The 19,911-nt window shown below is 46.7% G+C and overlaps 1 protein-coding gene across 2 annotated transcripts in view; it reads right to left on the minus strand.

The window, feature by feature from the left end:
* Nucleotides 1–19,911, minus strand: part of LOC126049160 (deubiquitinase DESI2-like) — a 98,571-nt gene that overhangs the window by 43,107 nt on the left and 35,553 nt on the right. Inside the window, exons 1-2 of one of the 2 annotated variants that reach the window (XM_049825055.1) lie at nucleotides 16,880–17,942; nucleotides 16,583–16,702 (exon numbers count right to left, since the gene is read on the minus strand). The exons of the other annotated variant lie outside the window; for it this stretch is intronic. Of the exons in view, the coding sequence (XP_049681012.1) occupies nucleotides 16,583–16,621 (39 nt within the window). The 5' untranslated portion in view covers nucleotides 16,622–16,702; nucleotides 16,880–17,942. Of the gene's footprint in view, nucleotides 1–16,582; nucleotides 16,703–16,879; nucleotides 17,943–19,911 lie in introns of those variants that run through there. 2 annotated transcript variants of the gene reach the window in all.

Consider the following 19,911-nt stretch of genomic DNA (forward strand, 5'->3'; position numbering starts at 1 on the left):
TGCTCTTCCAATTCATTAGGATTAATTTCCCCTCCCACACAATTCTCTGAATCTCATCCTCCCCTCCTGCCCCATTGCCACCTGTCAAAGTTATAAAGATGATTGGTGCTTCTTAAAAGCAGCACAGAGCATCTTTATCTATCTATTTACTGACAGATGCTTCTTTCCCCCCTCCTTTGCTAGACTAGTTCTTTCCAAAAGCCTGCAGTCTGTCAAGCTGTCCCCAGAGCACATATGTGCATGCAGTGTTTAACCACATCACCTCCTGTAACCCTAGCATGTAATGTAACTGTGTTGCTATCCCCCTAAAATCCTCGGTAGCATTTTATTTTGACAAGTCCCAAGTAAAACCACAAGCAGTTTTTCAAATCTATTAGCCACCAAAATAAACGATAACCTGTGTAAACTGGCCAGCATAAAGACTTCAGTCTGGCCCAGAGGTATCACTTTTCTTTCTAAAGCAGAGGATAAATTTTGGTAGATTAACATGCATGCAATCCTGTTGTCGAGTCATTGGGCAGAACTAGGACAGACTGTTTCTCCTTACCTCTCCCTATCTCAGTCCAAGGCTTGTACAGAGTCATGGGAAACAAGGGGGGGGGGCATTAATCTTTCATGCTCTGGCTCGTCTACCCCTGTTTATTAAGTGACATATTTTCAGAAAGCCTCTTGAATTATGGTACCAGAGCTGCTCTGTAAATTAATTGGTTTGGGAAGAACCATCTCTGATCCTGCTGGCATCACAGTACAAAATGAAATCCTAGGAGTTTTCTTTCAAATTGGAAATCGTGATAGCAACAGAAAGCCTGCACTTCCATTTTAAAAAGACCGAGCGCTGGAAGAGTGCTTCTGAACCCCAATTCCCTCCAGTGCTGGAAGGTATCTACAGTCCATCAAAGGGGAGCACAGGTAAACTGGGAACCCTCAATAAAATGCTTTGCTTTGGAATTTCTATCACAGTCCTTGAAAAGAAATCAGAGCATTTTCAGCAGCCAAAGCTGGAGAAGAGGAAGAACAGTCTCACAAACGTAACTTCACATCAAAAGCCAAGGGACAGCACAGCAACAAGGCACCGAATCATAGAATCCCTCAAGCTGGAAGGGACCTGTAAGGATTGTCAAGTCCAACTCCCTGCTCTTCGCAGGACTACCAAAAACTAAACTGTAATGACCAAGAGTGTCGTCCAGACTCTCCTTGAACTCTGACAGGCTTGGTGCTGTGACCACTTCCCTGGGGAGCCTTTTCCAGTGACCTACTGCCCTCCCAGTGAAGAACTTTTTCCCAATCTCCAGTCTGAGCTTCCCCTGATGCAGCTTCATTCCATTTCCCGGTGTCCTAGACTCAGAGAAGCCAGCCTCTCTGCACACCAGTGCCTCAGCGGCAGAGTGGGACCAACAGCCTTTTCCTTTTCCAGAGAAATACTGGGAAGTACACTAGAGAAGAGGGAGAAAGGATCATGTGCTGGAGACGAAAAGGCTAAGCAGATCTCTTGGGTACCCTCCTATTCCAGCGCCTGCAATGGCAGCACAACATGGGGATACTCACATTTGCTGTAAACTGGCAAGTACCATCAGCAGGCTCCAGAGCACAGAACTGCTCAGAGGGACCTAACGTATCCTTGCGAGAGGCATGGCACACAGCCCCCTCATGCTGTGTTGTTTTCTTACCCACTGTTTCTGCATCCCCAACCCCTTAAACAGTATCCGCTGTGCTGCAACACAAGTGCCTGCAATTTTTACACCGTCATCTCGAGTTGCTTGGGCTTTCCTGACAGAATTAAATAAATAGCAAATTGAGTGCTCTCTTTTCCTCCCCCTTACTTCACTCCCCCCTTGCTTTTGTACATGCTGAAGTAAAAAGCTCCCTCTGAATCAGGTTTCAGCTGTCACAAAGCCAGCAGTTTTCTCCTAGGAAGTCTGGGTGCTAATGACAGAAATAGCAGCTGCCTCCAAATACTTCATCTGCTACGCGCGGTCAAAGGCCAGTAAAAGCCAAGGCCAGGAGCAGGTGGGGGGGCTGACTGGTGGCAGACCCTCCCTGCCCTCCCCCAGCAAGCTCCAGTGGGGAAGGGAGGGGGACCACGGCCTGCTGATTGACGGGAAGCCCAGGGAGAGCCCCCAAGGCAGCAGGAGTCAGGCTGCAACAGGGCACGGGCTCACCTGGGCACAGGTCAGGCGGGTGCTGCCAGCAGGACGCGGGGCCGCTGCCCCTCAGCCCGCCACCCAGAAACCCTGCTGCTGCCTCCCATTCCTATGGGATCCACATCAACCCAGGCAGTTACATCCCGGACGCCAAAAAGGGGTTTGACCTCTCAAGCATCCCACAAGCATCTCCTCCCACCCCAACAAGAGCACTCTTTCCCATCCTACAGGTGAGACAACCCAAGGCAAAGAGATCAAAGCGACTTGCTGGAAATATGATTGAGGTGGGAACTAGGACTAAAGCTTTGGTATTTCTCTTTCTCAACATCCAGTGCTTTAGTCAAAAAGAAGGTTTGGTTGTTCTCGGCTAGGGTCCAAGGACACGCTTTGTTGGCAGCATTACGCAATCTGTTTAGAGCTTTTTGATTCCCACATGTTCAAAGCACTTGTACTTTTCACAAAACAGTGTGGTGTCATTGAACGCGATGTTATGTTTGAACTGAAAGGAGGAAAAAAACCATCTCCATCTATTATTACATGTAAATAAGAGTTGGTCTCCTACAATCATGCTATCTTAGTAGAGAATGAAATAAGAGTGAGCTTGACCCTAGCTGGGCTAATTAGTGACGATCTATCATCAATTTACTGAGACAAAAAAGCATCCTGTCAGATGCACCATCATTTCTTTCTCTCTGCATGAAGGCATCCTGGGATAGAAGGGAGGGCGGAGGAGAACACAGAAGTACCCGAGGACCTAATCATGTCATAGGGACACTAAAGAGCACAGTTTAAGTTGTGTGCATGATCCTGTTTTAATACGGTCACTTACCTGCATCACCCAAGTCTTCCCACAGTAGGAGTTTAAATGGTGGCAGGAAAGTGTAATATTGCCTGCAGGTGTCAGCTTCAGCAGCTTATTACAAACATGCTCCTACTGGAGAGAGCCTCCAGAGTACTCCAGCAGATTTTGGCAAAGGGCACAGAGGCTGGCAGTGCTTAGTGAGAGCTACCACTGTGACAAGTGCCAGCTGCAGGCTTCACGAGATAGTTTAGAGGTGGCATCTTGTGCCACATTGCTAAGACAGACTTCAGGACCTACCTTTTCATTAGGGTGATCCTGAGAGTATGACATTATTTAAAGTGCTGCTTCTGCAGATAGGCAGAAGGAAACAAATTTATTCCCTGTAAAAACTGCCCTACAGATGAGTGGAAAGTAGCCCGGATTTTGGTTTATTTTCAGATCTCCTTCAATGTATGTTATCAAAACTAAACCAGAAATAAATGCTGGTGCCAGTCGATTTCCACTAGAATAGTGCCAGCTAGAAAGAGCAGGGGGGTCAGGTTCTCACGTTTGAATACTCCCAACAGCAAGAAGTGCCTTGATACAAGCTGAGTGATTTTCTTCTTTCATGCCTACTCTCTGTTCTGTCTCTGCTCGGTCTCTCTATTTTAGAGTAGCATACAAGCTGAATACAGAGAGCAGGCAAGTCCGTCAGCCCCACAGAAGCTCGCGTGTCTCACTGTTTCTAGAGCAATGGTAAGCAGCAGCATCCCAAAGACAGGCACAACAGCCACCCAGCCAACAGTCACAGGAAATTAGCTGTGCCCCCCAGGATTTAAGAGGCCCCCAGATATCTTTCAAGGGAGCTAAAGACTTAAGCGTCTTTCCCAGTAGGTGCTCATAATGGGCAACATACCTATACTGCGGTAGCATTACAGTTCTAAACATATCCAATGGTACAGCACCGGTTCTGTCGCAGGATCCACCATACAAGCTTAACTTTCTCTTCTCGTTTCCCAATTCACAGATTTATTGCCCCTGCTAGTAGCAGGTCATCTGGTATGGGGCTCAAATGAGTTAACTATCACTTCTGGGCACTTAAGTTCTTCGACAGAACAACAACTTTACAAATAACGAGTGGCAGGGCACTAAAACCTTTCCGACTCAACTGATAAAGCAGTTCTCCATGCTTCATGGGCAGTTCAGATGCTTGACATAAGGGATATTGTGATGATCAATAATTAACTGGCCGGAGACACTGAGAGCCCAAGGACAGATGCCTCCCATCTGCAAGCCCCAGGAGCTGAGGCTGCACTTTGCAGGAGGGAGGAAGGCGAGCTGGTCGGGTGACAAGGTGACAAAGTTGGTGTGCCCCTGAAAGTCAGCAGCCTTTTCAAGTCACTTTGTCTTTTGTCTCCCAACACAGAAGAAGGTATAATCCTGCACTTCTCCAGGTGGCCTTCACTATCCTAGCCACCAAGGGACCAGAGCAGCCGTGATGCCTGCCAATTGCTGGTGACAACTCACCTAAATGAGATGCATCATTAGAAGCTACATTCATGTTTTTAATAGGCTTTAACATCAGCTTTAATGAGACACCTCGGAGACCTCTGGAGAGGCAACAGACAGCTGGAAACATGCTTTAACATCCTGTGGGTATGAGAAGTAGAATCCAAGTTCAGAGGTACCAAGTACAGGACTTTTAAGCACCTGATGTGTTAGAGACTATTAGATTGTTCTTTACATTAACTTTAAAATCCCCACCTGCATAGATTTGTTTGATCCAGCAACAGCTTTAACTGTATCAAGATTACCCAAAACAGCAGCTGCAATAGGCACTGAACTGCGTGTATCAGAGTATTTACACATTACAAAGGGAATCCTTGAAGCATTTCAATAACATGCTGTATTACAAACAGCATGTAAAAAGCCACAGGTGGACGTGTGAGCTGCCTAGCATAACTTTACTGCAGAGATGGATTTGGAAGATAGGATGTCACTTTTACTTCAGCTTGCTTCCTGCTTCCTTGCCTTTCTCACAGAAGCAGAGGGTGTTTTAAAGAGTGTTGAAAAAGTTCAAGTTCTGGTTCGTCCTGTGGTGTTGAAGAATCTGAAAGAGAGAAGGATGAGGAGTCTCTCCATCCCCCTCCCCTTTTCTCTTGCCTGTTGATTCAGCTCTCAGATGAAGTGTTCCCTCCCATTTGCTCTGCCTGAATACAAGGGACAGAAGAGTATGTTCAGCAGTCAGGGGGACGTTTGAGCAATCCAGTTAACAGGGTGCTGGGACGAACACCTTTCTGTCCTCCCTTGCCCCCCAAGGCACGTTCTGCCTGCTTGTTGGGCTTTGCCAAGGCCTCTGGCTACCATGATGCAGAGTGTCTTCTGCCAGCAGCACTCTGCCCAAGGGAAGAGACAGAATTTGACCTGGACAACAAACACAACTGAAATTTTCATGGGCCCATGTAGTTTGCATTTGTTTATCCTTCCCGAGGCTTTTGCTCCACAGAAGTTGCAGCTCTTTTGCTATATTACGAGACCCATAGGCAAAAAAAGGATTTGTAGTACATCCTTCCTTCTGGTCCCAAGAGCACCTGAGCTTGAAATGGACCCACTTAGTTTGCCCCTGTTTCTTCTTGGCTTACGCTGGAATGAATCTGTTCTGTTTCAGTTCGGTACAACCCATTCCTCAATGCATTAGCCCCCAATATTCTCGCAGTAGCAAGCGCACAAGGCACAGTGCTCCAGCAACAGAAAACAGAAGAGGTCTATTCCACATCCCAAAGAACTGCCAAAGAGAAGATAGCCAGCTGTCTTGGATAACGAGCAGCCATAAAAATTAGAGTGAACAAGGGCACAGCAAATGGCACTGCAATCAAGAACAATGAACGTTAGAACTGGAGACAGATGGTGGGTGGATTTCAGCTCAGGACATGCATTTTTAGCTCTGGCCTCTGCAGATTTGGAAACCTCCAGCACTGCCTTCCCACCTTTACACAATGCCTCCGTCACAGGGGTACTCTAAACATGTACTAGCCTGTCTACTCTTAGTGCTGGGACAGACTCAGAAAAAAGGCTGCACAACTAATTGACTCTTCAGGTTAGGTAGCCAGTTATGGAGGAAAGGGCAGAAAAGCCTGACGTCTGTCTAACAATGCCCTCAGTGGAAACAAAGCAATAGGAGGAGGGAAGAGCAAGGCTGGCCTTTACTTACCAGGAGAAGCACATGCTTTCTGCTTGTACCTTATAACCAGGAGTCCGGACACTTGTCCAGGACGATACAGACCAACTTTCTAACCCCCTCAGGCTGCCAGAGGGGATTTGGCTCTCCACCTGCCTCAGAGGGAAGCAGCAGCATCACCCTCTCATAGTGTATCTGGAGTCAGGCCTTCTTGGTCCTTCATGGAGCAGCAGTTTTCTTTCATATGAAGTAAAGAAAAGATTCGTTTCATATAAAATACAGGTGCAGTGGGCCAGAGAACAAGTGTGAGTAACACTGTAGCCTGGCTCCAGCCTGGACACCCTCTGGAACAGCTAGGATCCACTGGAAACATCCACTCTTCTGCTAAGTGAGTATTTCAAACAAAACCTAAATGTTTTGACACAAGAGACCCAGAACAACCAAATACAGAGTTTCCTGCTGTCTGTTTCTATGGCAGACCTGCATGAAGAGGCAGTTGTGTTCAAGTCCCTCAGGGATTTTAACCAGGCCTCTGTCACTCCAGATGCATCAGCACACTGGATGGTAGAAGTCAAATGCAGAACTACTACTGATCCTCCCCCAGCACATAAGTAGCACTCATATCTGAACCTCTGGGCATGTCATGCCAACTCAAATGCCCTAAAATATTCAAGACATCTCTACATAGTTGATAGCTACGAAACAGGATCCATGAGGAAAGAGACCTGGATCTTTGAGAGCCTGCTGAGGCTCTTGCCCCAAGTACTACCCAAGAGTGCAGGTTAACGACAGAGGTAATGATTTATCAGATTAGTCCCACGCTTAATTTATCAGATTAGTCCCATGCTTAACCTCTGGGTCCTCTCCTTCTGTCACTTCTCACATTCACCAGACTCATCCAGAGCTGGGGGAAATGACAAATACAGGGCAATTATAAAATCATCTCCTCCAAGTAGTCCCAAGCAGAGCCAGACACACAGATGAGCAAAGAACAGATGTCTAGAAGAACGTCTAGGGATTTCCCCAGATGTCTGGGGAAAACTAACCTATGGCAAAGCCTATAATTCACTCTAGAAGGCAACATTGGGCTCCTCATGCACTCTAAACCCTGAGGCAGCAATCAGCATCTAGGAAGCTTTTTTTCTGGCATCAGCATCCAGTGTAAATCAATCACTAGCAGAAGATATTGAAGAGAACAGCAAAAGGGTTGATAGTTCCTTGTGGGTTTAAGTAAGACTGCATGGAAAGCATAGTAACAGATTCGTGGTTGAAGGTTCAGCAAACCATGTTATCAACAGAGCTTGTGCTGTGCCAGGCCCTCCATCTCTCAGAGATGTGAATCTATCAGTAGTCACGTGGCATTTGACCCACATGTTGACGGCACTTACTAAACAGGCTGAAATGCTCTCGGCATTTCTAGCATCTGACACTTGCTTCTGTAGATAAGCATTCCTACCTATCAGAGATCACTTGTAACCCGCAGCATTTCTTCTTCCCTTATCATTGCTTTTCCAGACACCTTAAGATTCATTGCTGAAAAACTAACTTACCAATTAAAAGAATTTTCCACTCTTAGGACATACCCTCATATTTTGCTCCGAGATGAGAAGTCTCACAGATTCACTTGCTGATTAGATAAAGCTCTGAAGTAAGGAGATAGCTACTTTCACTCCTCTAGATTTTTCATACTCAAAACCATCCAGTGCCTACCTAGAACAGTATCAAACATTTTTTCTTTCCTAACAGTCTGAGTCCATTTGCTAGAGAAAGAATCATCAGACATGTGAATTTTGCTTCTTTTCTTCCCCAGCAGAAATATAGATTTTATGTATTGATTGATCTCTGCCTCCCTTCCCAGCTTCAGCTACGTCATCTTGGCATAACGACAGGAACAAGAGAGACCGAAACAAATAGAGAATTAGAATAAGGGCAACCCAGGTCACTAACGTAGCTTTTGGCCCTAGGATACTCATTTAAATTCATTCATTGCACTAATGCACAACTATATACCTGCCCATCACCACACTTAGAAATGGATCTGACAGCTGTTCCAACTTCGTAGCTCTGTTACCATCACTAATGCTCAGCTGTCCCCAGCAGAAGGTCCCACCACACGCATAACTCGTCCCTCTGGGCTGCCTCAGTAGGAAGCTGGATGACCAGCTGAGCCATGGAACCACAGCAGCTCAACCTATAAACCAGGGATGAGGTACAAAAGGCAAAAGGGCCTGCTTTGCTACTGCCAGCGTAACTTTAGTTGGTAGGAGAGTGACAGTCTCCCGCACTGTCAACGCATCAGCTTTCATCAATACTAAGAGGGTTTTGTTTGTTTGGGGAGTTTTGCTTGTTTGTTTTCTAGAATTGCAAGTGACATTAGGAACCTTGACAGCCTAGTGAGCCAGAGGCTAAATCTTGCTGACAGAAGTGTCATGTTCTAAAAGGAGCCTGCCTTGCTGTTTTGGGAAACCCCAAAAAGCACCAGAGAAAATTCACTGGAAGCCAGCTTCCATATGGTTTCAAGAGGAAACAATCATTTCTCTCAGGGTTGCTCAGAGACAGGCCAAGGGGGTCGTGACTTTACTTGTAGATGGGGTTAAAGGACAAATTCCAGTAGCAGCAAAAGTTTTCTGTATCTCTAGGTTAGAGCTGACCTCATCTTGAGCCCCTGGGCTTACACCTGAAATCCTGCCCATAAGACTCCCGACTCTGCGAGAGTTCAGGCTGCCTTGAAACGAATACTTTAGAGACACTACGTCAGATTTGTCATCTGCAGGAACCGACTCAAGAGCACTGATGTGGCAACTGGGCTAATGACAGGACCTGTGAAGCTTTGCTCCAGAGGCAGAGTTCACACATTTTTTGCGCTGTGTTAAGCTTTCCTAGGTTTTCCTCTCTCATAAGGGTTTCTTGCGTTCACTGATGTAGAGGAGAGCATGTTGGGGAGCTGTTTTCCCAGTGCATGCAGGACTAGCAGAAGTGAGAACTCCTGTGTTGCCCTGGATGAGTCAGTTCAACTCAGTCCACTGGGCAACAGAGCACTGGTTCAGTGAGCTGGCTGATGGAACGAATGCTGTAGCTGAAGATAGCAATGCTCTGCATACAGTCAAGAGACAGCTCTTAAAACATCTCATGCATAAGCATAGATTAGTCAGCTAAAGAACTGCAGTGCTGGAGAAGATCAGCAGTAACATGGACAGGTAGCCAGCTTGTCACCCTGACAACATCAAAACAGACTGTTCCCCTGATGGATAACACATCTCCAGGCTGTTGCTAAGACAACAAAACCCCATTTATTATGCATAAATGGGCACACTTCATCACTGGACTTATTAACACAGGCCACGCCACTTACTCTTCAGCTTCTTAATTGGTTTAGATCAGATGCCATGTTTGAATTCCTCCTTCTTGAAGGAAGGGGCTCAGCTGCAGCTCAGTGTATTAGGTTTTTATCTTGTCTTCCTCCAATTGATTTCCTCTCTCCAAAGATACAAGAGAAAAGGGATGTCTAGTTGCATTTCATCATTTTCTTACAGGCTTGAACTAGGCACTGACTACACCACAGTGCTCTGCATCACCCAACTGCTTTCCTTTTCCCTCTGCTTCTGAGTTCAAGCAGGGCAAGGCAGCAATCCCACTCTGACTGGACTGCCTGAGGTCAGCCTGTTGCCACTCAAATTAAATTGATGCAGCCTAGGAGGAAAAGAGAAACAGAAACAAAGCCTTGTTTTCCTTGCCTGCACACACTGCTGGGCTGCTCAGCCTGATTTACTTGAAAACTCTAATGTACTGCCATCAGATTTTCCATAACACCTTTTGTTGTTTGTTTGTTTTAAATTATTATTATTATTTTTTTCCAAAGTCAAGAGTGTTTGCACTTGGAAATGTTGCATCCAAGAAAAGTGAAGCGGTCTGGATAGCCCTCTCGTATCTTGGCTTCGGGACGCTGCTGACATCCAGCGAGAGCAGCTTTCTCTGCCTCCCGTCTCATTCACAGCAGTGGTCTATCTGGTCTCTCTGGCCTCTAAGAGTCTTCCCAGAGAGTTTTTGGGCCCATAATAACAAGTATCATAGTATGACATTACTGCTACAGATTTTGCAGTGGGACCATGACTTTAACCGAGTGATTATGAACCCCAGACCTATTGCGCAGCATAAGCATCATAACAGTCTAAACTCAGTCCTACCCCAGCAAAGAAGGCCAACTAAAAGCTCTAGGAAGGCACAGAAAACAAGCATCTGAGATCTGCCTGAGCCCCCACAGTACCACCTGTGACTAGCACTATGTTCAGCTACTCTTAGAAACAAAGACGGTTTAGCACTTATGTAGGACACATTTTAGCACTGTGGGGAACCCATTACTAGACACCAGGCACCTGCTGTCTCACCATTCCATTTTGTTAGCCAGTATACTCTACCCGATATGGTTTGAAGAATGAATAAGGCTCTGGATAAATGAAGAGTCAGTGATAAAATAAAACTCCAAAGCTAAAATCTTGCCCTTTTCCTTCAGGAATTTAACAATTTACCTTTGACCTTACCACCCCCCCGCAACACGCCTGTGAAGATAAAACACCCCAGATCTTCCTTAGCCAAAGCTTATTTGTGGAAGGGGAATTCTTATGAGCTTTGAGAGTGGCCACAGGATAAATAAGAATAAGATACACCTACCGAGCCCTTCGAAGAACGTGGCAAACTTTTGAGTGAACAGTGTGTTTTGGAGACCTGAAATGATTCAGATTTGGCAAATAGTTTCGGCCGGTGATGATTGGCAAATATTTTAAGGAAGAGTCAAAACACTTCATTTAATGCATTTCAAAAAGTGGTGATTTTGTTCCAGAACAATTTTTTTTTTTACATATTTATTAGGAGTTGCCAGAATACAATTAAAATTTCCCAAAGGCAATATTTCGCATTTTGCTCTGCTTGTTAAATACATTCAGTGTGGCCAACATATGAAGGAGGAAAAATTAAAGAAGAGATCCTAGTGACTCTCTATCACTTAATCTTTCAAGACCACAAGTTGCTCTATTGACTTAGAGCATCTCTTCAGCTCATCGCAGCAAGAAACTCCACAGCTATCAACCTACTTGACAAAAAACATCCCCTTGCTTTCCATGTGGCTTCCTGGAATACCAAATAGAGTCAGGTGATGCTGCAGTTCTCCACACATAGCAGCTTACAAACAAATAACGAGTAGTGCATAATACTGCATAATACCAATAACGAGGGTGCTGGACCACCACCCGCAACAGGATTTCTCAGTCTTCTGACTAAGTGAGCTGAGAGCATCCGAGACTTCCACTAACAGTAATCACAAACAAGTTAACATTTTTCTGAGTAACTAGACTTATTCTTTCCTCTGGAGAGATAATAAAGTGTTCCATGATCTAGTCAGTGCTTAAAACAATAACTTCACAGAATGAAGTGCTCTGCTTGCAATCCTGTTGCTGCTTCTAAAATAGACTCAAAGGCTCCTTATGTGCCGAAGCTAGATGTACAAAGCACCTCTATTCCTTCAGTCCCAAAGCATTTAATTATAGCGGCCAAGAGACTCACTCTCACTTTTCCACTTGCATAGGAAGCCAAAAAGGGACACTAGGATGGTAAGTCTGTGCTGGTTTTCAGTGGTACACACAGGTCAACACCTCCAAATCACATGCAAGCAATGGATATTAAAGCAAAATGCTGAAAATGACAGAGCTGAAAAGTGCAAAATTAACTCCCACCTCCATAATATTATTTTGTATCAGAGAAGTTGGCTTAAAGTACTAAAGTTTTATGCATTTATTCTGTGGCCATACATACCTTCTAGCTTTGCGCCTTTCCTCACAGATAGCTGGTGTGTCCTCTTCACCCAGGGACTCTCTCACAATCCTTTTCTCAGAGCAGATAAACAAAACCCAACTTTCACCCTATCCCAGGGTCTGCTGCAGAGTCCCACATACACGTTCCCACACCATAACAGCTTATCCATAAAAATCTTCCCTCCTGGGATTGACAGAAAAACCAGACCGCTTCTTGCAACTTCTCCTCTTGAGCCAGCACCCTGCTGCCAGCCCTCAGTCCCTAAGCCCAACTCTATGTAGAAGCAACTGTAAGATGACAGACGTTTGTAGAGCCAGAAGGAAACAACCTCATCAAAGCTCTTCCCCCACCTAAGCTACTCACAGGCTGTGATCAGCCTCTGCTGGGAGACCACAAGCTGATTGGCCACACAGAGCCTGGTCAACGTTTCTTGGTGGTACACCTGAAACTACTTCTCCTCTCCCACGGAGGAAGATGAGCTCATTACAAAACCTTGTGGCTTGTAACACCACCTTCCTCCTTCTCTCCCTCCCCAGAAACTCTGCCCTCTGTGCAGATACAGCCTCCCAGGATGCTCTGTTCCACTACGCCAATAAAAATCAGGAGTGAGATTCACGTTCCTGGAACTCTTAGAAACCACATGCATGACTATAAGCTTTTACATCCTCAGCCCAAAATGCCACCCCTACTTCAACACTGGCTGCTTGCCATAACATCACAAACACAAAACAGGGGCCTTCATCACTGCCATGGAGACAAGAATGCTACTGTGCTTGTTTTTCTGTCAGGGCCACTTGGATGATCCGCTCAGTGGTGTGATGGAGAAATCAAATCAACGACACCATCGCCCACTGATCAGTGAAGCAAGAGAGACCGCAGTCAGTCACCTGCAGGGCCATCCTTTGCCATCAGCCATTGGCCTTCAGCCATTTAACTGGCAAATTATATAAATTATATAAAGAACTGAAAGAATATGGGAGGACCATTATAAATAATTACATTTTGGCTACCTCTCTGAAGTTGGAAGTCACAGGGAAAAAAATCTCAGAGCTAGTGTGTCTACAGTGGCCTGAATCTTATTTCCCTCTCATTCACTCTGGAGAGGATGACAAGTAATGTCACTGGAATCAATTGAATAACAGTGGGACAAGGCTGAGAAAGAGACTCACCCCTGTCGTCCAAACAGACCCTACATCATTGCTCCCTGGCTCCCTGCTGACCAGGGCTCTCATTCTTCTCTGCAGCACATCTCAGGGGCTCATTTTCCCCAGCATAAAGAGTAAGCAAAAATACCAGTAGATCAAAATGACAGGTTTGTATGTTATCAGCTGCAAAGACAGTGGAAATTCAGGACAACCATATCTGTAATAAAAGAGGGACAGCAGTGATATGAATATCTTTGCTTTTAATTTGATAGCATGAATGTGCTATCCAATAAGCTGAAAATATTATGAGAGCCCCCAACTTGAATCTCCGCCAAGCAAACTATTTTTAGTGGAATGTGTTTAGCTTGCTTGTTAAAGATTTAAACCTAGGCAATAATTGCAGTTACTCTTCTGTCTGATTTAAGTAGGCAACATTTATTAATGTACAGTGATTAAGTCAACTACTCCGAAGTAAGCCACAAAGACTTAAAGTGATGAGGAAACAGGATGATATCCTGGCTGAAGAAAGTCAACCCTGTGATCTAAGTAAGATCTGATCCACGATAAACAGCTTATTAAGGCAGAGTGGAGGGAAGAGAGCTGCAAGTTATGAAGGGGAATTTGATTTATCCCTCTGAAGGCAAAGTGATAACTGACTGATCAGAGCAAACTGTCATAGATTCTACAGACCCAGTTATTTCATGCAGGTCTCTGAACAGCTGTTGGCTTAGAGTAAGTCCATGCAAGAGTGGGATTCAGATTGGGAAAGAGATTCATCCATGATCAAACCACTGATCCATATTGTTATTCTGTGTTCACACTTAACACCATAAATCAGAGTTCAGTATCCTACATATTCACTCTTTAAAATGTCCTGGTTCAGCAGCAAAGTTCTCCTGCCCTGTCTGTTTTGCAAGTGCACAGGTGTGTACAAGCTCTTTACCAACAGATAAAACAGGATATAATCACCCTGCGTGCTGGGGGTGAGAGAAGTTGCTTTTGATGACGATATTCCAAACACTTGGAATACCCAGTGATTTTTGCTCAATTTATTTATGTTGAAGAAAATAAATCTACAAATGGATCTACCTGCTTCAGCTATTTGCACAAAACACCTCATTAAATAGAAGCACTTTTTTCCTAAAGAAGCCTGGTACAAATCCAATGGGTAAAAGGATAAATGGCTATAATCTTTGAATACACAAGACTACACAGAGTAGGTATTTCATAGCTGCACAAAGCCCATAATTGAACTTCTGCCCTAGGGGTAAGTTTTCCTGCAGTGTAAGTGCTTCCAGATGCCATACAGGGGTCATGTTCCTTGTCAGGAAAGCAGAGCTTTACATCCAGTTAATTGTTATCCCCAGCTGTCTTTTTTTTTCTTTTTTTCATTGAGGCTAGTTTTCCAACAGTCATTCAAGCAAATGTGCTCATTTCCCAGTTCCCCCGCAATTCCCCACCACAGTGTAACAAAGTGCAGATTTTGCATGGCTGCATTCCAAACTCCATGGTGTTAAAATCATAGCAGCAATGGAAAAGCATGTAGCCTCAATAATCATAATGTAGGACTTGAACTAGAGGAGACTCAGTGGTAGTCAAACAGATGCTATATGAAAATAGAACGTTTTCTATGTACGGAGTGGTTAACCCATGGTGTTAGTACTCACACATGAAGGTTTTCAGCGCTTGCTAAGCAGCAAAAATTACTCAGTCTGAATTAAACTGATGACCTCAATTCAGTTCACTGTGTCTGGCTGTCCATCTCAGAACACAGTGACCATGAACAGCAAGTCCCTTCTCCCATAATTCCTTTGGACTTCATCTTTGGCGTCAATCATACAAAAAAAGGCAAAGATCATGTCCATCCAGTATTTGGATCTCTTCAGCTCAGTAGCAAAATATTCACTGATTTGGGACAGCTCAACAGTGGCTGAGAGGAAAGTCCACACCACAGCCTGCTGCAGAACAAACTAAAAAAATTGCAAGGAAGACAGTGGATATAATAAAAGGGCAACCCAACCCCTTTATCACCCTCAAAGTATTAATGAGAAACTCTTGTGCGTTCATTTGCAACGCCACTCCCGTGTTACCAAGCACTAGCTACCAGATGCTTGGGTTACCAGACCTGTCGAAGAAAGGCTTGGGGGACTTCACAGTTCAGGCTGCCAAGCAACTGACATTAAACACTCAAGACCAAAGTCTAGGGAAGGATTTTACACCAACTTGCTCAGTTTTACCAATAATAGCTCTGGAAGAGGCAGCTTCAAGCCATTATAGTTGTGCTTTTCAGACTGTCCTTCAATACAGATACAGTCCTACCTAAATAGCCCTTACCACTCTTTCCTCAGAAAACAACCCAGCTTTTGTAGTCAACAAAGGATCACTTAATCTTTGTAATAAGAAGAGGTCTGACATTTACAGCAGTCAAGTGCTAATCTCTTTGGTGTCTATTTTCTGGATTCCCCCAACAGGGAAACCCAGACTATTCTGTAGGCTTCCTGTTGAAGTTGTCACTGCTTGATGACAAAAAGCAAATGTATGCCATAATCTGAAAGGTCTGGAGCTAAATATTTAGAGCTCAGTCAGCACCTGGGCCTCATAAGGTTGTTTTTTCCCTAGCAAAGTTCACTAAATTTTTGGAAGATCTGAAAAGTACTTCTTTTTTATCATTAGTTCATAAACAAAGAACAGAGGGGAAGTACATCATCAAAATGTTCCTCATCTGAACATACCTCTTCTAAGCTTCTGTTGGACCAGAAAGCAAACAGGTTGTGCCAAGCCTTCTTCTCTTTGGGGACTCGTGCCAAGGCTAGGGTTTGGATCTTCTGATTTGTTAGCACAGATAATTCCCACTCACATTCCCCCTTGCAAGACGAGGGCAAGGAACACTGTGAACTTTCAGGAAACATTGCTGAGCAGCATGTCCCTGTGCCCCTCCCTGTGCTGAAACTTCACCAGTTCAGACAATATCTTACTGCTGTTGTTGCAATTAACCTTCAGAGAAAATTATTAACTGCAATCTTATGCATATGAGGGACTGATCCAGATTATTAGCCTAGAAACTATGTCCTTACTGCAATTCTACAGTTGTTTCTCCTCCCTGGATGAAATCCTGACCGCTTCCCCACAGCCTGGCAGTGCTTGCTCACTCAAAACTAAAGGATAATTATCTCCAACAAGGAGAGAGGTGATCACAGCTCCTTCCTTAACTGGGACACTGGAAATTAAAAAGTCCTCCCCTCACCAAGTGCTGCTCCTGAAAGATCAAAATCAGGCAAAATCAGGCACAGTTTTACCTATAATATGGCTTGTTATGCTAAATGTTTCAAAGAAAAAAGCTGGGGTCAGCATCATCTCTGACAGCCAGAACACGATATGCTTGGATGACGAGTTTGGGGGGGTGGGCATCAGCCTCTGTGGGGACCTGTGCTTGGCTCCTGTTCACACAATGCCTGCCTCCAAGCACAAACTCCCACCCGGCACCACTGCCCGCCCCCCACCCCCCCTCAAATCAGTACTGTTTCATACTCACCATGTCATAAACATTCAGAATCACCGGTTCATTTGCCATTGTTGATTGCAGTAGAGGCTGGATTAAAACCTTTCAGTCCCTGCCAGATGTGTGTTGCTGCCCCCAGGGTATGCTTTTACCCTGAGCCAGATAGAAGGAGATGCCTCATGCTACAGTCTCCAAAGGAAGGAGCGTGGAGGGAGGAGGAAAGGAGGGAATTCTCGCCGTTGGGGGGGGTGGGGGGGGTGGTGTAAAGTTGGTTGCAGGGAGGCAGGAAGGGTCGGGCTGGCTTTGCTGGTTGTATAGGGTTTATTTTACCCCTCCAGAGCGCGACAGATCCGAGGTTTCTTTCTAACTCTGTAGCGCACCTCGGGGTCTGTAGACTCATACACCACCGTAACCAGGCGCCGTCCAAGCTGGTAAATCCCGATCCACAGAAGACGAACGGACTCCGAGCCCAAAGATAAGCCCTCTTCTGGCACCGCCAGGGAGGCGAGCAGTAGCGTGTGCGTGCGCGCGGATCTCTCGGCGTCCTTCTGGGCAGAGCGGCGTGCTGCTACAGCAGAGGGCTGCCAGCGATACGCAGGAAACCGGGGCACCGAGGCACGGAGCCGGGCCGGAGCCGGGTCCCGACGGCCCCTCCGCGGGCAGAGCCCCCACGGCGCCCCGCGCCCTGGCCCGCCGGCAGCGGTCCGCGGCGCTGGGGCTCGGCCGGCCGGCAGCCGGCAGCTGTCCGCGGTGCTGAAGCGCGGCCCGCCGGGGGCCGGGGAGCTGGCCGCGGTGCTGAAGCGCGGCTCGCCGGGAGCCGAGAGCTGTCCGCGGTGCTGAAGAGGCTCGGCCCGCTCTCAGGCGCTCCGGGGAGGGCTCGCCGCCCCCGGCAGGACATGGCGAAGAGGCTGCGCCAGGGGGGCTCCGGCGCGGGGCTCGGCGGTGGGAGGAGGAGGAGGAAGGGGCTGGCTGCCCCCGGGGCAGAGGGGGGATGCTGCAACCCCCATCCTGCCCACAGCCGCGCAGGCAGACCGGGCGTCGGCGCCCAAGTTAGCGGGCAGTTCTCCGCGGGAGATAGCGCGGGGTTACCCGGCGCCGGGGCTGGAGGGAGGAAGATGCCTGGCGGACGAAGCTTCCGGGCACGGTGCGGGGCCGGGGCTGGGCACCCCCAGCTATGCGCGCTCTGCTCTCCGCCAGGGTCGGTGCTTATTTCGGGATCAGCTCGTCCCGAGCCGGGCAGCCCCTGCTGACTGACAGCCGGGGGGACCTACCCCGTCCTCTACTGGCTGGATGCATCTCTGCATGGCACACGGTGGGAGGGCGGGGAAGGGACCGGGCGACTGGGCAGGGCGAGTAGTTTCACTTCTGGCCGCGGCAGGGTCTGGAGTTTCTTCCGTCCTGGAACTACTTTACACTCGTGTTAGGCCCGGGCAGCTCTGCAATGTCTTGCCAGCAAACGCTCCCCGCTGACCTGGATGTGAGAGTCAATTATAAAATCCACTGCGGTAAATTCATCTTCCTTTTGCTCCTCCTCTCTCTTTAAAGGGAGAGCAGGGTCTGTGATGGTGCTGGGAAAGGGTGCAGCTGGGGGGGGCGGGGAGAAGGGGTTTCCTGCACCCAGAGATTTGCAGTGGTGTGGGAATCAGCACGCTGACCTTAAATGTTCAGACACCACAGACTCCTGAAGCAGCCTCCCCCCCCCCCCCCCCAAAAAAAAAAAAAAAGCAGGGATGACCTCATCTGAGTTGGAGGCGTATCTGAGGCTCTCTGCCAGCTTACAGCCAACCAGATCTGAATGAAAATCGCAGGAAGCCTGTTACATCAGCAAAGCCCAGCATGCTCCAGCCCTTCCCAATACTGTCTTCAGCCACATGGGAACCATCCCATCCGGGAGAAGGGCTCACCTGCCTTTGTCAGGAGCAGAAGGACAAGACCCTAGAGCTGCAGCCTTGTAAATGACGTGTTACACAGCATGCAGGAGAATTTGCGGTGAAGGCTGCCAGCACGAAAGGAAAGTGAGTCCACGTCCTGCATAGCTAAGTGTGAGCCCGACAGAATCAGACATAAAACTTTTCCTCCAGCCAGTGCCAAAGGAAACCCAGAACTGCTTTGCCCGAAGAGCATGCATTTGCATTTTGAAAGAGCAAAGCCACAGCTCAGGCCTGGGCATGACGACATGCAATGTGGCAGGGACTCCAGAACAGTAATTTCATCCGGACTAGTCGTTCCATGAGTGGGCTAGGCAATTCTACGCACATGCCACAGCCGCTGAGCCAGGACCCCAACCACCCCCCAGCCCTCCAACCCACCAACTCCAGCTTCCCTGTTAGGTACCATTAACCATCTGGCTCAGCAGCCTGGGCCTGCAGGAGCAGTTTGTACAGATGGGAAAAGGTGCCTCCTCCTCCTCCCTACCATCTCAGAGTCCAGATACTGCTCAGAGGACAGACTGAGCCCCCATCATCATTTTAAAGACTATGAAGCAATGAAAAGCTCTCTCTGCAAGGGGCTAAGCACCATCATTCATGCCCTAACTTGTAAAACAAACCTCCTATTGAATCCCACAGGGCTCCTGCTAAACTCTCAAACATACCCTGAGATTGTCGCTTTGGGGTATGTGTGCTGCTCTGGTGATGGTGATGTTTTAAGGAGACTTGAAAGGAGAGGGAATAGCTGATATTAGACTGACTGATGTAATTGGAAAAGAAAAGCAGCACACAAGCTCTTCCCACACTTGTCCACATGCTTACTTGCTAAATTAACTCCAATGTCTGCTGTGCCCAGAGTTCACTAAAATAAATTAAGAGACTTAAACCAGACTCACATTCCAGGGACAGATATCTATAAATACCTAGGATTTGGGAAAGGTGACAGGCAGCCACAAGCTTAGATGTTTTGTCCTATGAACATTTCTAAAATAATCACCTAGGGCAGAAAAAGAAAAAAAGCTATAAATTAGGAGCAGAATTCCACTTCTACATTTTAGAGCTAGAAGAGGGAAAAAAAATTAAAACCAAAAGCTTGTCTTCAAACTCATCTTGCTTTAAGAGATCAAAGCCAGTCTAAACGTGCATTTGTTATTTAAAGGACTTTTGCTGTAGGAGAAACAGTAAATGTCACTTGCACAGTAAGACCTGGATGCACTCCCCCAACTTGAAACGTAACGGCGAGAGCTACATTACGAAAGTCGTTGCTCGAGGCTCCCTTTTCTTCCCCTTCATGGAAAGAAGCTGTTCCACATGGTGACAGCCTCATCAGAGTTTTGGTGATCCTTTGAAAGTTCCTTTTTGTATCCCATTCTATTCTAGGCAACTTATTCTAACTCCAGATAGAAGAGATCAGTCTGAAAATGAATGTCCTAA

This window comes from Accipiter gentilis, chromosome 22 (genome assembly GCF_929443795.1).
Source record: "Accipiter gentilis chromosome 22, bAccGen1.1, whole genome shotgun sequence".
Lineage (NCBI taxonomy): Eukaryota > Metazoa > Chordata > Aves > Accipitriformes > Accipitridae > Astur > Astur gentilis.